At 39.0% G+C, this 19,665-nt stretch overlaps 1 protein-coding gene across 1 annotated transcript in view; it reads right to left on the bottom strand.

Annotated features, from left to right (window-relative positions):
• LOC137976163 (exportin-2-like) overlaps positions 1–16,975 on the bottom strand; it is a 38,497-nt gene extending 21,522 nt beyond the window's left edge. The window contains exons 1-11 of the mRNA XM_068823456.1: positions 16,768–16,975; positions 15,379–15,524; positions 14,610–14,655; positions 11,018–11,073; positions 10,851–10,916; positions 4,773–4,852; positions 4,235–4,325; positions 3,891–3,998; positions 1,986–2,078; positions 1,371–1,466; positions 863–937 (exon numbers count right to left, since the gene is read on the bottom strand). Coding sequence (XP_068679557.1) covers positions 863–937; positions 1,371–1,466; positions 1,986–2,078; positions 3,891–3,998; positions 4,235–4,325; positions 4,773–4,852; positions 10,851–10,916; positions 11,018–11,073; positions 14,610–14,655; positions 15,379–15,524; positions 16,768–16,846 — 936 coding nt within the window. The 5' untranslated portion in view covers positions 16,847–16,975. The remainder of the gene's footprint in view (positions 1–862; positions 938–1,370; positions 1,467–1,985; positions 2,079–3,890; positions 3,999–4,234; positions 4,326–4,772; positions 4,853–10,850; positions 10,917–11,017; positions 11,074–14,609; positions 14,656–15,378; positions 15,525–16,767) is intronic.
• Between the last annotated feature and the right edge of the window lie 2,690 nt (positions 16,976–19,665).

Raw genomic sequence — 19,665 nt, 5'->3', positions numbered from 1 at the left:
TTCTTGGGATTGGAGACAAATTTGGAGTGTGCCGAACAAATGCCAAACAATTGATTTATTACTGTGCAGTTATACTGTTAATCATATGCATGAAAAAATTACTCGATTCTGATTGGCTGAGAGCAACGCAGTTCAAGTGCAACACCGTGCAAAAGGTGTAATACACCAGTGCAAAAAGTGTAATACCAGTGCAAATTAAACATCAAAATTCTACGATTGGCTAATAAACAAAAGGGTTTTGTCAGAACCAATCAAATCTTTTGTTTTCAAATCAAGCGTGCGCCCTGGGTGGCGCAATTTTTCCCGTGCATTTGTTCTTAAACATCTTGAATTTTTTCATGTACATTTTTGATAAGTAATCACATGATTTTTCTCATGCAATTTGGAAAAATAAGCACTTGTAAATTTTTTCAAAGACTACAAATTGCACTCACCCTTCTGGTTACAAGTGCTTATATATTCCAAATTGCACTTGAAATCATGTGATTACCTATACTTACATTATAGAAAAGGAGAAGGGATCCTCACACTTACACTGTATCTGGACAATATAAGTAAACCACACTTCAAACAGATACACAGTCACTTCATCATCATCCACCGTCTGTTTGTCAGAAATTTGCCTCTCACTGCCAGATACTAGATGCATTGATTATCACTCAAACCCTTGTAAAAGACAAGAGTGACTGCTACTTACATTGATTAGCCTAGGCATCTAGTTCATAGTTATTGAAACCCCTGCACATTGACCTTTCTTTAACTCTTCCCTACTGAGTGTGAGAGGTTTTAATCACCGATTTGGGGCACTCTCGGTGTGAATAGGTTCATGTCATGAACATGTAGTTAAACAAGTTCCACTTACAATGTCATGCTTAGTTACTTTTTCTGTTGAGACAAGAAGTTGCCAAATGGCCTCTACAAACTTTGGAAGGTAATTCTGCAATAAAACAATCAAATGCTAATATGTGAGACTCATATGCAGACCAAAGTTTAACTTTAATCTTTTTCACTGAAACTCAAGAAGTCTGAATTAATTTTAACAAAGACATAATCTCTCAACCTACAGTACATGCATTGTAATAAAATTGTAATCAACACACCAAAAAAACGCATTGTTGTGATGTTTATGGAGTCATAACATTAGGTAACATATCTTAATAATTATGCTTATTAATATGTTCTTCTTTTATAAATATAGTTAAGGCTTTTAAGTCTGTGTTACTGTTCAGTACAGTGCATAATCCAGCTCTAAAACAAAATATTTAGGTGATCTCTTGTATTTCAAGTACATTTTAACATTGTGTGTTCTGCGACAGCATAAAACCAATTTCCAATGATTATGACGCTCCTGTAATTTCAATAGACTTCACCTCAAATTCTTCATCATATTTCTGGGCATACAAGGAAACGTTATCGCAGACTTGTGACTTGATTAGGTCTAAAGGTCCAGCCTCGCCATCTGTGTCCTGGTACAAAGAAAACTGGTTTGTGTAAAAATATAACAGAAGCTAGGGCTTTCTAAAAATTACTCTTCAACGATCACCAAGAGGTGAGCTTGGAGGACGGTGCCTAAAACATTCTGACATAAAGTAAATTTAACCCTTTGACGCCCAAACCAGCCAAAATCGGTCAATGGAGAACCCCTTGATTTCATGTCCACTCTGCCTAAAATCAACCTACTTCTTGAATAAAATGGGTAAACCATGTTCTTTGTTGTCACTTTAGAATCACAAACGAACTACTTTCATTTGATCTTTGACTGGAACCACACCAGTTGATTCTTTACTGCAGCTAAGGTATCAAACAAGATAACAACCAAAACAGATTCATCCAGAGGTCAGAGCTTGACTTGGTCCTATTTTGGATAAAGTCTAGCAAAACTTGCCTCTTAGCTTAAAGGTATTTCTTATGTATCCCAGCAAGGGATATACATGTAAATGCATTTATAATTTCAGGAGAGAACGAACTAATATCTCCAAGTTAACCTCAAGCTTGAGTTCCTTGCTATTTGTTGTGAGGAGAATAAGGAAGTTCTTCATCCATTTATCCATGTTCTCTTCAAAGTGCTCTGGCAAGTCCTGCAATATCAAACCAAAAAAAATAAAATGGTCAATAAAGATAAGCTTTAATTAACACATCTGTTCATAGAAATGTTTTTTTTTTTAACTTTTACGGTTTTTTTCCTGCTGACCAGGATTACCCATAATCCTTTGCAGTCTTATAATTTTTGATTAAATATAACAAAAGTACATAAATTGGCTCAAAGCAGCTTCAGAACTGCAAACTACATGTAGACAACAAAACAATTATTCTTCTAATCTAATATTTAACTTGACCACTCTTAAGAATTCTATCTGTTTAACACTGGTTTTCAGCTTCCAAGACAATACTGAGGCCTGGTTACCTTAGTAAAACCTCACCACTTTCACAGAACAGCTTGAAATGGCAACTAGAAGCGAGGGAGAATTTGAAGGTTTTTTTAGGATTTTTACACAGTTTCTGGTGCTTAAACCACTGTAATGCCTCTACACTGACAAGTGACTTGGGGATTGAAATTTTCAGCTGTATTTTGATGGGGATGTAAGTTGAGTTTTTAGCAGAACTTTAGTGATTAATGAGCATTTTGATACCGACAAGATGCAGTTGATGAGAGGTCTAAGATGCAAGTTTCAAAGGAATTTGTTTGGCAGTGATGCCATAATTTTGTGTTACAAAGATGGCAGCAATTTTGCTTGGGGATTGAGATTTATATATATTTTCAAGGCAATGCAATGGAACATTAGCTGAAAAGTGGAGGAAAATGAATTTGTTGTGTGAGCATTTACACCTGTGAATGTTCTGCAGCCAAGTTGAACAGAACCCACCCCGCAAGCAGAGCCTACTTTTGTCTTTTTCTTTACTAAGAAGGAGAAAAGGAGATTCTGCTTGAATCATGTCAACTAGCTCTTTGAAGCCGCCACAGCCAGAACTTCTGGACCAGACAATCTTGAATTCTCCTGTCAAAGTGGTTTTTCCAGTGCGAGCAACCATTTAGTGGTATAACCAATGTTTAAATTGAGCCCGCTGTACCATGAAAAATCAAGATGGCCACGCCTATAAGGCATATTAGCCCCGTGTTCAAAACAGGATCCTGGCAACATGCAGCGCATGCTCAATAAAGATCTCACTGGATTCACGCAGAGTCCTTCTGAGAACGCCAAAATCAAGCAAGCAAAGGAAAGGCTCTGCTAGCAGCGTGAACAGAACCTTGGCATTGTTAAGATTCGCATTTTTGTCTTAGTGAGCCAAAGGGAAGTGTGATGGATCAACTGCCTGGAAATCTAGGAGGATTTTGACTACAGGACAGTAGTATTTTCCAAATAATTTATCACTTGTATCCTCAGAGTTAGTGAACGTTATTTATTTTTAAAAACTGGTAGTGTTTTGAATTAAAAGCAGACAAATTTCACTCGCATGCTGTTACATGTGACATGCCATTTCTCACGTTTACATTTTCAGATCAAAAACTTTGTAAATCATGTTGCTCTAAACCAAGATTATTTTAGGTCACAATTTTCCTTATTTCAAATGCAAGATTTGTGGAAGGTAACTTCACAAGTTTTTCTGACACAAAGATATCCAACAAAACATCTTCTATTGTGTCTCAAGCAAGTTGGACACCTGAAGCGACTGCTACAGGTCTTAACTTTTAATACAGATCTCTACTGATTAAAACATTGTTTCTTTTCACGAGTACAATAATCTGAGACCTGCATGGGCGTTTACAATGGCTTGCCATTGTAAACACCCATACAGATATCCCACTCATATTTTATCTACCACTTAGGATGCAGGTAATTATTATTATTTATTTAAAATAAGGGTACAAGTATTCGACTAATGAAGATTACCTGAAAGTTCAAGCTATAAAACACCTTACAGATGAGCAGAATGGAGCCGAGAATGTCCTTTAATTTGGCCATATCATGGCCACACCTGTTAGCTTCCTCCATGATTGCCTGAAAAAAAAAACCATTCATTGCTATGGCCCAGTGATTAGGGTGGTTGCCTTGAGCTCTGGACATCCTGGATTCAAAGCCACCAGGCTTTTAAAAAAATTGATTTTTAATGGCAGGCCAACCAGAGGGGGTTCGGGGTTCTTACTTCTGGCTGACATTGATAACTGTTGCTAAGACTACATGTACAACACAGCCAAAACTAAATGGAGTTAGGAAGTAAAGCAACATCCAGTTACCTCAAAAAGATTTGTGAATGGTTGTGCAAACCTTTCCAACACAAACTTGATTTCAGTCCACAATTCTTGAGACTTAAATTCATGTCGATACCTGAAACAATTCAATTACAAGATAACGTGTTAGGTTCAACCGTTAAGTCTGTTCTTGATTTCCTACATGCAGAACTTTTTAGTTATTTCCAGGAACCAGTACTATTGTTGTTGAGTTCCTTACATATTGTAAACAGGATGAGGGGAGTGCAATATGTGCTGACAAAAATACAATAATAATAATAATAATAATAATTATTATTATTATTATTATTATTATTATTATTATTATTATTATTATTATTATTATTATTATTGATGATGATGATTGTGGTGGTGGGGTCGACGCTCATGATAACCTTTAACAAATACCAATTTCTCACATTGCACAACACTTTCCAGAGGATTTTGCTCGACTACAAAAACAGTTTATAGGTCTTTCACAGGTGTCAGTGTACAAGGCAAGATCTCTCCAAACCACTTCTACTTCTCACTGTCTTGTACCAACCTTTTGAAGAGTGAATGTGCAGTATGCAATACTCCATTTATTATGTGAAAATCCCCACTGTTAAACTTGGCAACTAGGTCCTAACAAAGGAAGAAAACCAAACCAGGACAAAAAAACAGCGACAAAGCATGAATACAAGTGAATATATCCCTTGTGGTATCTATTATAAGAGTAATTAATAATAAAATATCAATGTCAGATATTGCATTTCTTAATAATAATAATAATAATAATAATAATAATAATAATAATAATAATAATAATAATAATACAGGACGACTAAACCAATTGGTGAGAAGATCACACACCTATTGACGAAGATCTACGCAGCGTCAGAGGAAAAGTTGGGAAGAGTCATAAGGTCAGTGAAATCTGCAATGGCTGACATCAGCTTAGAGTGGAACAATCGAAAATGCTCAGTGGTGCACGTAAAGAAGGGTGATCTCCAGGATAGCGGAGATTGAATGTGGCCAGTCAGAGATGATAGAGAGCCTAAAGTGAGGGTTCGAACTACAACTTCTTGGGAGTCCCAGAGAATGTAAAGCAAGAAGACGGGTTCGCTCTAGAGGTTGCAGCCAAGGTGTATCTGAAGCATCTACCGGTATCTGTTATCTGGTCCAGTCCACAGTCGGATTATAATGGAGTGATAGCCACAAACCAGTTCACACTACCAATGATGGAATATCTAATGTGGAACCAGACGTGGCTTCTGGATGAATTACAAAGGCTGGATCGAGATACACTTAAAGTGATCTGTGAGAGCGGTGGAAAGCATCCACTAGGGTAAACAGCTTTGAAGTATCTCCCAAGGAGAAGAACAATATAAGGTCACCAAGTCAGCAGTCAAAATGTATGCCAACAATGACAAGAAGATCGAGATGGTGAGAAGGTTTGAGGAAAAGTCAGAGGCGTCAGGGCGAAGGTCGCGCATTAAAGATGCAAAGAAGTATGCGAGTAAACTGGACCTCCATCTTAACTTAGTTCATCTGGGGCCAACAGGTGCCACTGGTGACAGAAATGAAGAGATTGAAGGGAAGAAGATAGGAGTATGGGTGAAGCGCACCCAGCAAGGAAAGAACGCTGACAAGTTGAGAGCAGAAATATGGCAAGGAAAATTCGTAGTTCAGAGATGGGAGGACGAAGAAAGTGGGACAGAGTGCTTCGCACTCTTGAATCAGGCCCCACCCATACAGTGGCTGGAATGCAAGAACTTTACCTACAAATGCTTCCAACTAAGATTTACCATCATAAGAAGACCAGGTGCCACACTGGCTCGGATCTGACATGTCGGCTCTGTAGTAAGGCCCCCTGAGACACAAGCCCATGTGCTGGCTAAGGCTCTATACGAGAACTCAAGAGCAAAGGCATATTGGGATGTGCCATTATATGCAGAGAGTACAGAAGTAAGAGCGAACAGGATTGATGCACGTATAGTCAACAAGGAGTCAAAAAGAGTAATGCTGTTGGAAATGAGCTGCCCCTGGATCTCAAATAGAGAGGCAAAGGATGCTGAGAAGACATTAAAGTACGCACTGCTACATCACAAGACCAAGATGCGGTGTGCGAAATTTCGTTCAAAATGCGTACGAAATTTCGAAAGGCGAGACGAATCTTCTTTCAAAATGCGTGCGAAATTTCGTTTTGCCAGAGAGAGCTACAGTAAGTTTTGACATTGGTAGTGTGATGGCTGCCCTGATCTTGGCCTACAGATGTAGGTCTTGAACATAAATACGCATGTATCATATCATATTTCGCAGTTTTCGAATTGTTGTTACACATGTACATCTTGCAAGTGACTTACCGACGCGTGCAAAACAAAGAATTTTTCCTTAACGTAAAAAATAACTTAACGTGAGCAGCGCGCCATAGAAACTTTGATAAACAATTATATGGCTAAAGAAAGAGCATTTTACTGTTTGAATGAACAATTTGTGTTAAATATAACCGGAGATATGATTTTTTTCCACAAGGACTTCGGAACGCTTTGGAAATTAACATTAACATTAATTGTCAAATTGAAGTGTGGTTCACTAATAAAAATTTGTTATCTGAAAATGCGAGACCAAACTGTAGGAAAAATAAACAATTAATACTCAGCAATGACACCCGCTTATTTTACAATAATTCCTTTTTATTAAAATCGCGGGAAAAGTACTGCATGACTATCGATGTCTTTCAACACGGACTGCCATCAGTGAACTGTCTTTCTTTTCTTCCTCAGTTTGCATTCTGCATTTTGTGACCCTCGTGTAATGACCACAAATGGTGAACGAGATTTTGATCTCCAAACGAGATTTTCGTTCGAAATTTCGCTCACACAAACAAAGTGTTGGAAATTTCGTTTGAAATTTCGCTCCCACTTGCGAAATTTCGCTCCCACTAACGAAATTGCGAACGAATTTTGCCACCTTCAGCGAATTTGCCAAGTGAAATTTCGCACATCTGCACGAAATTTCGTTAATGGTGAAACAAAAGAGGCCAGCGCAATTTTGCCGAAAATTCGTTCTCCTCGAAATTTCGCAGATTTACGTAGAATTTCGTGGAACTTCGTCGAAATTCGACGAAATTCGCTCTCATTACTTTTCTTTTGCACAGTACTGTACCTAAAGGACCCATCTTTTTAGTCCGTCATGTAGTCAATGGTCAGGATGTCATGCAAAGCTCGTTGTGACACCCCAAAAGACAGCTGCCAAGGCGACTACATTCTTTACTAAACCCCACTTCGACACAGTTTCCATTTCACGTACAAAAACAGAGTAAAGCTATCGAGAGGACAACTCATGTTTATCTTCATGCTGTGGACATCATCAGTTACATTTATCCCTTAGTTACATTTAGTGGTGCTCTTGAAAAAAAAAGGAATACTTTATCCAAAAAGAAGGAAGAAAACAATTTCACCCGGAGAACAAAAAGCCCGTCAGGTTTACACCAAGTTTTATTTCATTTCAGTCTTGACTTGTCCATTTGACATTGCACTGAATCACTTGCCCGGCCATTAAACCATTTGCCGGTGAATTAAGTTGTCCGTTGATTAGTTGAGCCGTTCCTTCTTTAACTAAACCGTTTCAGTCTTGTCTTGTCCATATGATATTGCACTGAATCACTTGCCCAGCCATTAAACCATTTGGCAGTGAGTTAAGTTGTTCGTCCACTAGTTGAACCGTTCCTTCTTAAATTAAATCATTTTAGTCTTGTCTTGTCCATTTGACTTTGCACTGAATGCCCGCCTCTTAAACCATTTTCCGGTGAGTTAAGCCATTTGTCAATTAGCGTGCCTTCTTTAAGTAAACCACTCTGCTACTGGGGACAAGATCATTTGCTGTCAGACCTGATCATTTCAAATTTCGTCAAAGGATGGATTCTTAGTTGAATAAACCAATTTGTCTTCAGTTCAGTGTGTTCAGTTTAAGGTTGCTGCTAACCTTTTCGGTCTCGAATTTTGCAAAATGTTAAAAAGCTACCATAAGATAGCTCATTATATTAGTTTCCTTGTAAAAAAGAAATTATTTGAAAATGTTTATTTTCTTGCCGAGTTATTGCAAATTTTGTGTTTTTCGTGACTAAAATGTTAATCCCCCAAGTCGTTATGAGATGTCAACCCTCGTTAACACTTTGACATGGGAATACATCTGGGTATCTTCACTTTATTGCATGTTGAGTTCGCCATTTATTTGTACAGGGCTTGAAATTAACGAAAAATCCAGTCGCATTTTGCGATAAGATATGAAAATTTAGTCGCAATTTTGCAAATTTTAGTTGCAAAATCGCCGCGCTGCATTGTGTTGTCAGCGGTTTAGCAAAAAAATAAAAGCCCGAATACTTGTGTGAAAAGAAACCGCTGAAAATGGCGAACGATTGAAGGAATGGAGCGCTGCATGTAACATCGCAGCTAAATTACTCTACAATTACACTATCTTCAGAGAAAATTCACAGCGAGAAACAAAATAATTTTGTCATTTATTTATTTATTTTAGCAAAAGTAGCAGCAAAGTGGCAACTGCCAACCATTTTGTTTCAAAAGAGCGAAGGTGAAAAATTTAGTCACAAATGCGACTGTATTGGTTGCAATTTCAAGCCCTGTTGTGGTTGATGCGGTTGTGGTTAAAGGAATATGCGAGGCGATATCATCCTTACTAGGCCATGAAACGCATGAAACAATGAGAAAAGTCGAAACGGGAAAGTTCTCCCTGGGTAAAAAGTATGAAAAAGACCGGGTATAAAAAAAACTTAGATTCCATCGAGGAAACAAAGAACCGCGCACCGGTGGCTCAGTTGGTTGAGCACCGGGTTAGCTGGAGGTCGTGAGTTCAACTCCGGCCGGACCAACACTCAGGGTCTTTAAATAACTGAGGAGAAAGTGCTGCCTTTGTAATTACATCTGCAAATGGTTAAGACTCTCTAGTCTTCTAGGATAAGGACGATAAGCCGGAGGTCCCCTCTCACAACCCTTCAATGTTTATAATCCTGTGGGACGTAAAAGAACCTGCACACTTGTCGCAAAGAGTAGGGCATGTAGTTCCCGGTGTTGTGGCCTGTCTTCTGTGATGTATCATGGTTGGGAGGGTAAATGCTTGGAGAAATTAGCTACACCAAGCTACTCTAAAATTCTGAGGGTAAATAAAGATATATGATAAAGATATATGATATGAAAACTCAGCTCGCTGCTTGCGACAAGGGCTAAGTCTGCAATCAGGTGTAAATAATCTATGGCTAATGATGCAGCGCTGAACGCCTCTTTAGAGGGCCTTATTACCTCGATTTTCATTGGTCTGCGGCATCACAGCGGCATGACTGCATTCAAACCCGAATTGACAAGGTGTGAAAACGTGTAAAATCTTTTCAGCCTGAAAACTTGGGATTAACTTTTCCAGGAATAGCTCCTCTTCAAATGAATTTATAGGGTATGTAGATTTGTCGGATTTTTACGAAATTTGGGCAAAATGATCGTCGGATACTGGTGCACGATACTGTGTCTGGCTTTTAAAAAATTCGAAATATTTTTACTTTGGCACGTTTCTGCATATGTTCGCGACAAAGAAAATTTTCCATTGCTCATGCAACTTCAAAGTTCATTTTCTCTGAAACCAATAGGAAAATCCTAAAAGCCTGACACGCTTTGGTAGCCTATAAAGTGCTGATTGAAATAGTACAGTTTGTTTGGTTGTGCGTGATAATGCGAAGGCGGGTAATTCAGCAAAGTGAACATGTATGGTTTTGAGTTTGAAGCTTCACGCACGCTAAAGAAAGCCATCATAAACCAAAATGTTCATGTATTCAGATTCTTCATTTTATTACCTTTTCGGTGATATATAGTTTGCTTGAGTTTTACCGAAAATAACACGCTTACGTAAGATTTCAAGGCTGTGCTGTAAGAAAAATTTTGGGGAGAAAGGGCTCCCAAGCATTTCAGCTGGGGTGCCCAGCCCTCCAAGTTGGTCGCCTGAATTTATTAATGAATTATTTAATTAATTATCTGAGATCAACAACGCAGCAAGATCTTCATCCATCTCTCTCTCTCAACAGAACATTGCTGCTACTGCTCTGGTGATCGTCAAAGTCGGTAGTGCAAGGAAAACTGCAACCCGTCAAATTTTTCACGCCATACTTGAGAAAGACGAGAAAAGTGGCAATGCCACCGATGTCTTTCAGGTTTAAAATCAAAAAAGTAAAGATTGCAGCAGGTTTATGTAAAGACGTTTGGGTCTAATACCGGTAAACCTGGTTAGTTGGGTTGAAAATAAATTTTCAAAACCTGAATCAATGCCGCTTGATTCCCATGGAGCTTTTGTGAAAACTGCCGTGAAACCAGCAGAACCAGACAATGAAACCAATTATTTTGTATTTTAGCTTTTGTCTGCCTTAACAAAAATTTACTTCAAAGGAGTAAATTTGTTCTTCTGCTCTCCTCTAGTATGCAACATAGGCATATCATGCAGTATACAGAAATTACAATGCAATCAATTACAAAAACATGATGGCCAAGATAGAAATTGGTAAATTATGAAAGTTCTATTTTGTACTTTCCTTTTGGCATTTACACCTATCTTACTACTTGAATAAGTTCAACAACCCACATACCGGTAATAAGTTTGTCCACTTGTCAGGAAAGTCCTCTCTTCCTATCACACTAACAGCATCACTCAACTAACAAGGCAATCAAATCAGCCCCATCTAGTTCTCATAGACTTCTTATTATTATTAGTAGTAGTATCAGGCAATCAAAAGTAAATTATAAAAGCTAGTACCTGTTTCTGTAACCTTTCAGGACTTCTCAGCATTAGATCGACAATCTCCCTTTTAACTAAAACATAAGACAAGCAACAAATCTCTAGGATTACCAATGTAATTTTCTTCTCTAAGCATATCAACTAGGCAAAATATAAGTCAATGATGGGTCTCCAACTTGTTTACAAATGTATGTTACCTCAATAAAATGAGTTGTCAATGGACAATGTTCAAGGGTGTGCTAGCCAATTTCCATCCTCCAGTCACCACAATAGGGCATTTAGAAGTTGATTTCACCCAATATTAAAAAAACACTATCTACCAAGAAGCACTGAATACCAATTAACATGCAAACAAATTCGTCAAAAACAGAAGTAGTTGGACAGTGAGGTGACAATGGCAAACTTTCAGAAATCTTGATAGAAGACCTCCAAGAGCTATTAGCTCTCAAAGGTTGTTGATGTTGTTCTCAAAACGCAACCTCAAGATTACAGGTAGAGACTTTCTTTGCGATACTGAAAACAAACCAACCAAGTATTCTATTGATCAAAAATGCCAAGTACAAACGAACAGAATGACCTTTCAATAAATCACAATTCACTCTAAAATTTAAGGGTCGACTGTTATTACATGCATATGGTCTTACAAAATTAATGTTAAAAATAGATAGTATAAGCTAGGTTACACGAAACAACAGTCAAATCATAGTATGCATGGTACACTTCTACATTGTATGACTATTACTCCATTTTAGGAAAAACTGTTGTAGAGTCTACACCTCAGGGCCCAGTTGCTCAAGAGCCAAATAACACTAATCCACAATTACATGTAAGTACCAACCAAAGAAAAAAAATTGTCAGTCAAAAAAGCTCTAACTAGGTAACTTTAGGCTAAAGGAAAACAAAAGTCAAAATTGAAGGCTAAAAATCTTGAGGAAACTCTTTTTGTAACACTAAATAATCTTAATTGGAATTTGAACAACTGGGTCCAGTTACTCCTAATTTGCAATAATATAGTTACTGTACAAAGGTTAGTTACTTTCATTGTGTAGATGCACTATTCACTTCAATAAAACAACATTTGAAAGAACAATAAATACATAAACAATTGAAAGAAAAGTAATTTAATGCAGGCAAAGAACAACTCAAAGTGTGCGCAGTTACCAGAGTAGCCATTAGCACTAGCTTTGGAGATGGTCACTGCCATGTACAAGGTAGTCAAGTGGTCAGATTGAATGAGTATAATGACTGGAAAATGTTTGGTTCTATGTGACTAATGTTATTTACTAATGGAATTTAAATGGAGCACAAGCAACAATGACAAACTGAAAAAGTAAGTGTGTTTAACTTTGACATGGATGGTTAAAACTTACGGATCGGCAAAACATAAAGTTTTCTAATGTCATAGAATTTTGTAGAACTAACATTTCAGCTGTCTGTATGACATTCCATTCTATTTAGGCTTGGTACATGTATGTTTGAAAGTGATCTCAAAATATGGATCTTACAAGACAAACAGCATGCCTCAACTTTGTTCCCAGGGTCTCTCTTCTTTACCTCCCTTGTTGTTGAGGAGAAAGACCATAGTTCAGGCAAGTCATGTGGCACTCTAAGACAAACATTTTCCCACTAGGGTAGACTTGTTGTTATATTTTGATCCCACAACTGGGTGAAAGCATATTCGTTTGACAAGGCAATAATCTTTACCTTATAATGTACGTTTCAAAAAAGTCAAAAGAACTGATGATATATTCCCACAGGAGATGAATTCCAACAAAAGCGCTTTTGTGACCGATAAGACCTCACAAAAATTATTTTGATTTCATTAGTGGCTAATATTGCTTCTACAGAACATTCACTCTCATAAAACAATACACCAAACACTACATTTGCTTGATTAAAATGGCTCTTTTATTTTACTGGCGCTAAAACTGTACTTCACAATTTGTGTTGTAAATTAAACGCTAAGCTGTATGCAGCTGTGAAAATATCTTACATGTAACAACAACTATTTACACGAAGTTGTTGAAATATAAAGAAGTCAAAACTGTCCAGTCGCTGTGCAAGCTTGCAACTTTAAGGAATCACTTAACAGTCGAAAGAAAAACGAAAATCAGACAACAAAATATAATACCTGCACATGTTCATACAGTTTGATTTGAGGTCGATATGTGACATGTAAAACCAGCCTTCTCAAAACCGGCTGGTTGACAGCTCAATGAGCCGCCTCCTCAGAAAGCTTGACCGTCTCTTTCCAGTCAGAAAATGTCAGACAACACATTTTTAGCTCTAACGTAAAGTCACAGGAGATATTTTAAAAGCTTGAGAAAAGCTTGTTCGACGTACAAATTTGCGGCCACAATATTTTTTTGAGTTGCACATATGAAGTGTTTAGTTAACTAACATTCCAGTATTTCTTATCAGACTCTATGCACGTCACTTTAAATCCCCCAGATTGCACTAAATTGCATCTGTGAGTGTCTAAATTTGAAAAATTCCTAGGGGGAGCATGCCCCCAGATGCCATAGAAGCTTGCGTCCTTTGGGCACTCGCTTGGGTGCCTTTATGACCTGCTCCCCAAAAACATTTTGAGAAGGCTGAAAACATGACACCGGCTGATCAATCGGCCAACACAGGTAATAATTCGAAAGACGCAAGACAGTGTATTTTCTAGACAGACTGACAGACAGACAGATAGATAGATAGATAGATAGATAGATAGATAGATAGACAGACAGACAGATAGATAGATAGATAGATAGATAGATAGATAGATAGATAGATAGACAGACAGATAGATAGACAGATAGATAGATAGATAGATACAGTTCATTGATCAAAAACATGGCAGCCATAGGCTGAATTACATATGATAAAATAAAAATACAATAAAATGAAAGCTTAAAAATTAAAAGTTAAAAAAAGGTGAAAAGGGAATATTTACTTCATTGCCTTAATGACATAGTGATGGATAAAAGTATTGCGATTACAGATGGTATGGGTGCGCCGTGTGCTAAAAGCGCACTTATTCCTTAAACTGACCTCACACTCATTCTGACAAGGAAGTAAGCTATACAGTATCTGTGAAGGATTACACATGATGGAATTAACAAGCTGATCACTTGAGAGCACCTAGTGCTCGTGTAAGGGGACTAACCCAGTCATGGAAAGCACCTCATCATGTAAACAATCTGGATAAATAATGCACAATGTTTGCCTTTGGCATCCCTGTAGCATCTGATCGATTTGACAAACACCTTTTGCCTTTCAAATCGACCTCCATGTGTAGTACATAAAATACCTTGCCATGAATGTTTTGTTGAAGCTTGTCTCACCACAAAAATAAATGCAATGCGTGCTAATTCCCTCAGTCAAAATGATGACAAGGCCTACATTACCTCCCCTCCCCAGCACATATTTGGTCTAATTCCCAGATTTTGAGAGACATGTGACCAGCCTGAACCAGATTCTTTCTCCTCAATGACAAAGGAGGCAGAGAAGAGAGACTGTGGGAACGATCGAGGTTGAGCGTGTCTTTGCTAAAATGCTTTTGTTTAATACTTCATACTAAGTGAAAATTGGATTTCAGAGTTTACAAATTATTACAACTTACTTGTTTCTCTGTCTCTCTCACTGATCTTGCTTGGTTCACCCTCAACCTTTACGATATAACAATAATATTGCCTCTCAGCAAAATACAAGAAAAACGGAAAGTAAAGGTTGTTCTGATCATATCAGTAAAAACGGTATAACAATGGATCATTTTCACATGACGTCATCATTTTTTAAAATCCAAAATAAAAGAGCCAGGAAAGTTTCTATCCTCATCAGGCATAAGAGGCGGTAAATTTGTATCCATTTGCAATTTTAAAGCTCAATAGCGTGCTTTGTTTGGAAACCAGAGCATTTTTAATTTCCGAGTTATAGCGGTGCGTGACACGAGGGCACGATTGAGTTTATTGAGAAATATATATTTATCTCATGGTTTTGAGCCTTTTTAGAATTGAAAGTATTAGGAAAAGTGCTTAGGTAAATAGCTGTTTGTTCAGTATAGATGATCACTCGCCTAGATAGCCAAAGTAAGTAACAGATGTTGACACTATTTTCCGGCCGCCATATTGGTGCACCACAGAGGTACACCAACATGGCGTTTTCATACTGGGCTCTGTAAATTTCTGCGAAACATTTCGACGAATATCTGAAGTTTGGGCAAACGCACAGGCCTAAAACTTGGAGAAGTGTCTTCTTCATTTATCTTCTACAACATCACGAATTCTTGACTTTTTCCACTGGATGGTTTTCGATTAATTTTTTTATTGCGTGACAGTGAAAACGATCTATTGTGGACACTCAATAATTGAAGTTAATGATTGTTTTCTTACAATTCTCCAGTTACGTTTCACACTGTTCTTGAATGCAATTGCAGCAGCAACCCTGATGACTGCATCTGAGGAAGCACCATCCACAATCCCGAGCAGAAGAACATTGTAGCCCTCCTTCTGCTCATTTGATTCAAGAAACTTCTCAGCTTGAAAGGAACGGTGGGAAAATATGTCATTATACTGGATAATCCCTCAACGGGTTAGCATGATAAGGTTCAAGCCATACAAGAAAGAACAACTTAAAAATACTAAAAAGGAGAAAATCATAATGAGATGCAGTCGACCAGCAATTATTGCTTTTAAATTAGTACTCTCAACTTTAAAAACTATTCGATTAGTTTAACGGGGTTGCCATAATAATATGTAGCATTTTTAATTTCATGGCCGTAGTTGATTTCCCTTTAAATTTTCTCTGGAATTGAAGTCCTCTTCTATTTCTTTCTTCATCTTTTCCACCTTATCTGATGCCGTTGAAACCTCACTAAACGCTGGTAGCATTTAACTCCACAAAAACAGGTCGCTGCTCTCCGAGCAGTTAATACACACATCCACACCGAGCACAGATCAAATTATTTCAGTAAGATCTACAGAACATCTCCCAAAAATCTTTATCTTATCATTTCCTGAGGCTGCTGAAGAACAAGTGAAATGCCTTGAGCGACCGTCCATCAATTTCTTTGGAGTTTCACATGGTTGAAATCTCTGAAGTTACAGGCAAAACTAACAGGTCGTCATTTTTCAAATCAAAAGGCGAGCCGCGATTGGTGCAACCCCTCATTATCACCTGCATTCGCCACGCAAGAAAGCAGCCATTGTTTGTGTGGGGAGGAGCGTTGCGTGACCACACAAAGAACGGCTGTGTAGGAGACTAGGCAGATGGGAGAATAATATCATTCTAACTAAAGATTGCTTTCGAAGGGGGGGAGGACCCTACCCCCTCCAAAAACATAAACTTTCAGTCATTTGAACTTTGAGAGCTTACACATAAACCAATCTTGACATAGATCCTTCAAACAATAGCAAACAAGTCAGATCATCTAAGTCAAGATAATTATATTAGAAGATGACTTTAAATTTATGGCACTCCGATTGCATTCACAAGATCACCAAAGGTAAGTAAAATGCTTTTAGAAACTGAGAGCGTAAAAATTGCACTTCGTTTTCATGACAGCTACAATAGCTTTTCAAAAGTTCTCTTCGTTTTGAAAATTGAATGCAAGCAAGCAAACTGTAGCATTATCCTTGTTAATTGGTATCACTAAAAATCTCCGTGAAAGTAAACAACATCAATATGTTCAAAAAAGATAGCGAAAGCTTCAAATTAAGAACCACTGTGCAGCGAGAGAAGAACTTGTACATGTACGTACAAGGCAATGATCAAAAAGGTACCTTGCTTGCGGACGGTTGCCTCCGACGATAAAGTATTTTTCAAGATGACTCCCAAGGCATTCGCATCCAAGTCCGACATCTTGAAGAATCTCACAGGCAGGGCAAATCGCGCTGTTCAAGATTCAATTATGGTCAAATTAAAATAAATGACTTTGTGGAAAACACATCGCTTCACCAGCAATATCCACGGGTTTTCAAATCTCCTCGAAATGCGCCATTCCATGTGCGCATGTCACATGGTCTGCTCGTTTTCTTCCAGTCTACCTAGGTCAATGTTGTGCAGTGTAAGTACATACTTCGTGCCAGTATGTCATATAGTCGCCCAACATAAAGTCGTCTAAATGCCCTACTTCGTATCGTTACCATTACCGTAGCAACTCAACCACTTATCACCTGTCCCTACCACTGATCAACCGTCCCTAGCACTAATCACCTGTCCTAAGCACTGATCATCTGTCCCTAGCACCGATCAATCATCCCTAGCACGGATCAAATGTCCCTAGCAAAGATCAGCCGTCCCTAACTATGATCAACTGTCCCTACCACTTATCACCTGTCCCTACCACTGATCAACTGTCCCAAGCACTGATCACCTGTGCTAAGCACTTATCAACTGTCCGTAGCTGGGAGTTGGTCGGTGCTAGGGACAGATGATCAGTGTTTAGGACAGGTGATTAGTTCTAGGGACGGTTGATCAGTGGTAGGGACAGGTGATAAGTAGTTGGGACAGTTGATCAGTGCCAGGGTAGTGGTAATGATATGTAGTAGGGCATTGACGACCATATGTTGGGCGACTATGTGGCATACTGGCACAAAGTATATCCCGTCCGTGAAAATGTGCATCATCGGCCCTCGGAGATCCAGGGCAGTCAGTTGGGACGGGACCAGAAATCCGATTCTCGTCCCGTCCCGTTCCGACTGACTGCCCATGCGTCTCCGAGGATGAACACTGTGAACACGGAAATTTTGGTTTTATCAAACCCGTTAATGAACGTAAATTAAACCACCGTGAGAAAGACTTTCAAGCTAACATTTCGAACGTTTAATAGGCCTTCGTCAGGTCGCTTTTTAATAAATGATATCATCCGAAACATATTCATTACATCGTCCTTAAATATTTTATGTAGAATTTCCACCCTCATCTCCAGTAGAAAGAGGAAGGAAGACGCGTTTATTCGTCTTTGGGTGAGGATGGGGGGGGTGGGTTGGGTTTGGGGGAAGTTGAGGCTGTGGAAAACTGATATTTTGAAACTTATTTAACTGATTCATCACATGATTGCCGCGAGGAAATTCCAATGACATTCGTCGTCCCTTAAATTGCACACATTTTTCTCCAACTTTCACTGACACGACATACAGGAAGGAAAAAATAAAGCTAACTTGAAGAAACATTTCTTAAGGAAAGACGACAGCAACGAAACGCCTGACAACAAAAATTTCCTCTGCATCTGTTGCTGAGCATTTGGTACATCCATTTGCGCATACAGCTGTTTCGAGAAAGGTTGTCCAAAAGAAGCATAAAAGCGTTTGCGACAATGCCGAAAGGCACTGTGGTAAACTGTCAGTCCGATTTAACGAAAACATGACGGAAATGCTATCAAAAACGTCACCTAGAAATACATACTTACGCTATGTTACTGACATGATTCTAACGACTTTAACCTTACTTAATTTATGACGTTTCGCAGAGAAAGTCGGAGAAATGTACCAAAAATAGTGGCGCACGTGCAGAGCCATCGTTTTTGCAAATTAACCCTTTTCTTTTTGGACGTGTTTTGGTAGCGTGACACCGAGAGAGAGCTTCAACATAAGCCTATGCGTACTGCCACTTCATCAACGCTACATCCTAAGAACTCTTTCATCCAAATAGCTCGGCACCGTAGGTCTTCACTGGACGGTCGTGGCATCCTCGAATACAAGTTGAATTTGTTTTATTGAATATCTCCCATACTACCTTTCGGCATTGTCGCGAACGCTCTCACGCTTCTTTTGGACAACCTTTCCCGAAACAGCTGTAATTGCGGGTAATTCAGGCGGTGTTTTCAGAGCCGGCACAACGTAGGTGTAAAATTCCCCTACCTAAGTCCAAATCTATGCTCTGAGATGACCTTGTCCATTTACTTGGCATTGCTTTCTATGCTCGAGTTCACTAAGTGCGCATCTGCCCAGCCTCCACTGAATCAGATTGCGGTTCAGAAAACACTTGGTACAACTATGATACCGACGAGTAAAAACTGAGTTACAGTTTGGGTCGAGTCAATCTTGTTCCCAGGGCTTTGTATCTCCCCACTCCAGTAGGTGGAAATGAGGTTGGGATTGAGTTTGGTAGGAACCAATGTCACCGCGCACCGGTGGCTCAGTTGGTTGAGCCTTTTCCCGCTGTCATGCGCCCTCCCGCTGTCATGCGGGAGGGCGCGGGTTCAAACCCCGGCCGGATCAACACTCAGGATCTTAAAATAACTGAGGAGAAAGTGCTGCCTTTGTAATTTCATCTGCAAATGGTTAGAGATGCAAGTCTTCTCGGATAAGGACTATAAACCGTAGGCCCCGTCTCACAAGTTCCCTGTGGGACGTTAAAGCACCCATGCACTATTCGAGAAGTAGGGGATAAAGTCCGGTGTTGTGGCTGTCCTGTTCTCTCCAGCAGAAGTGGCCGGCTTGGCGATGCTGTCTCTAAAAAGGCTTGTGATGTATGCGGCCACCTAAACACTTAGCACTTCACATTACACTCTAATCAGTTAAGTCTGTTCAAATATAAACGCCACAGTGACACGGCCAACGTTTGCAAAAACGTAATCCTTCCTTGTACTTTTACATGTTAATTGCCGTGACTTTAACATCTTCAGTTCCCACGGCCGGCGTCGGTAGAGCAGCGGTGATCTAACCCGAAGGTCATGG

Source organism: Montipora foliosa, chromosome 11 (genome assembly GCF_036669935.1).
Source record: "Montipora foliosa isolate CH-2021 chromosome 11, ASM3666993v2, whole genome shotgun sequence".
Taxonomy (NCBI): domain Eukaryota; kingdom Metazoa; phylum Cnidaria; class Anthozoa; order Scleractinia; family Acroporidae; genus Montipora; species Montipora foliosa.
The sequence above is the reverse complement of the archived record's forward strand: the minus strand, read 5'-3'. Positions and strand labels throughout refer to the sequence as shown.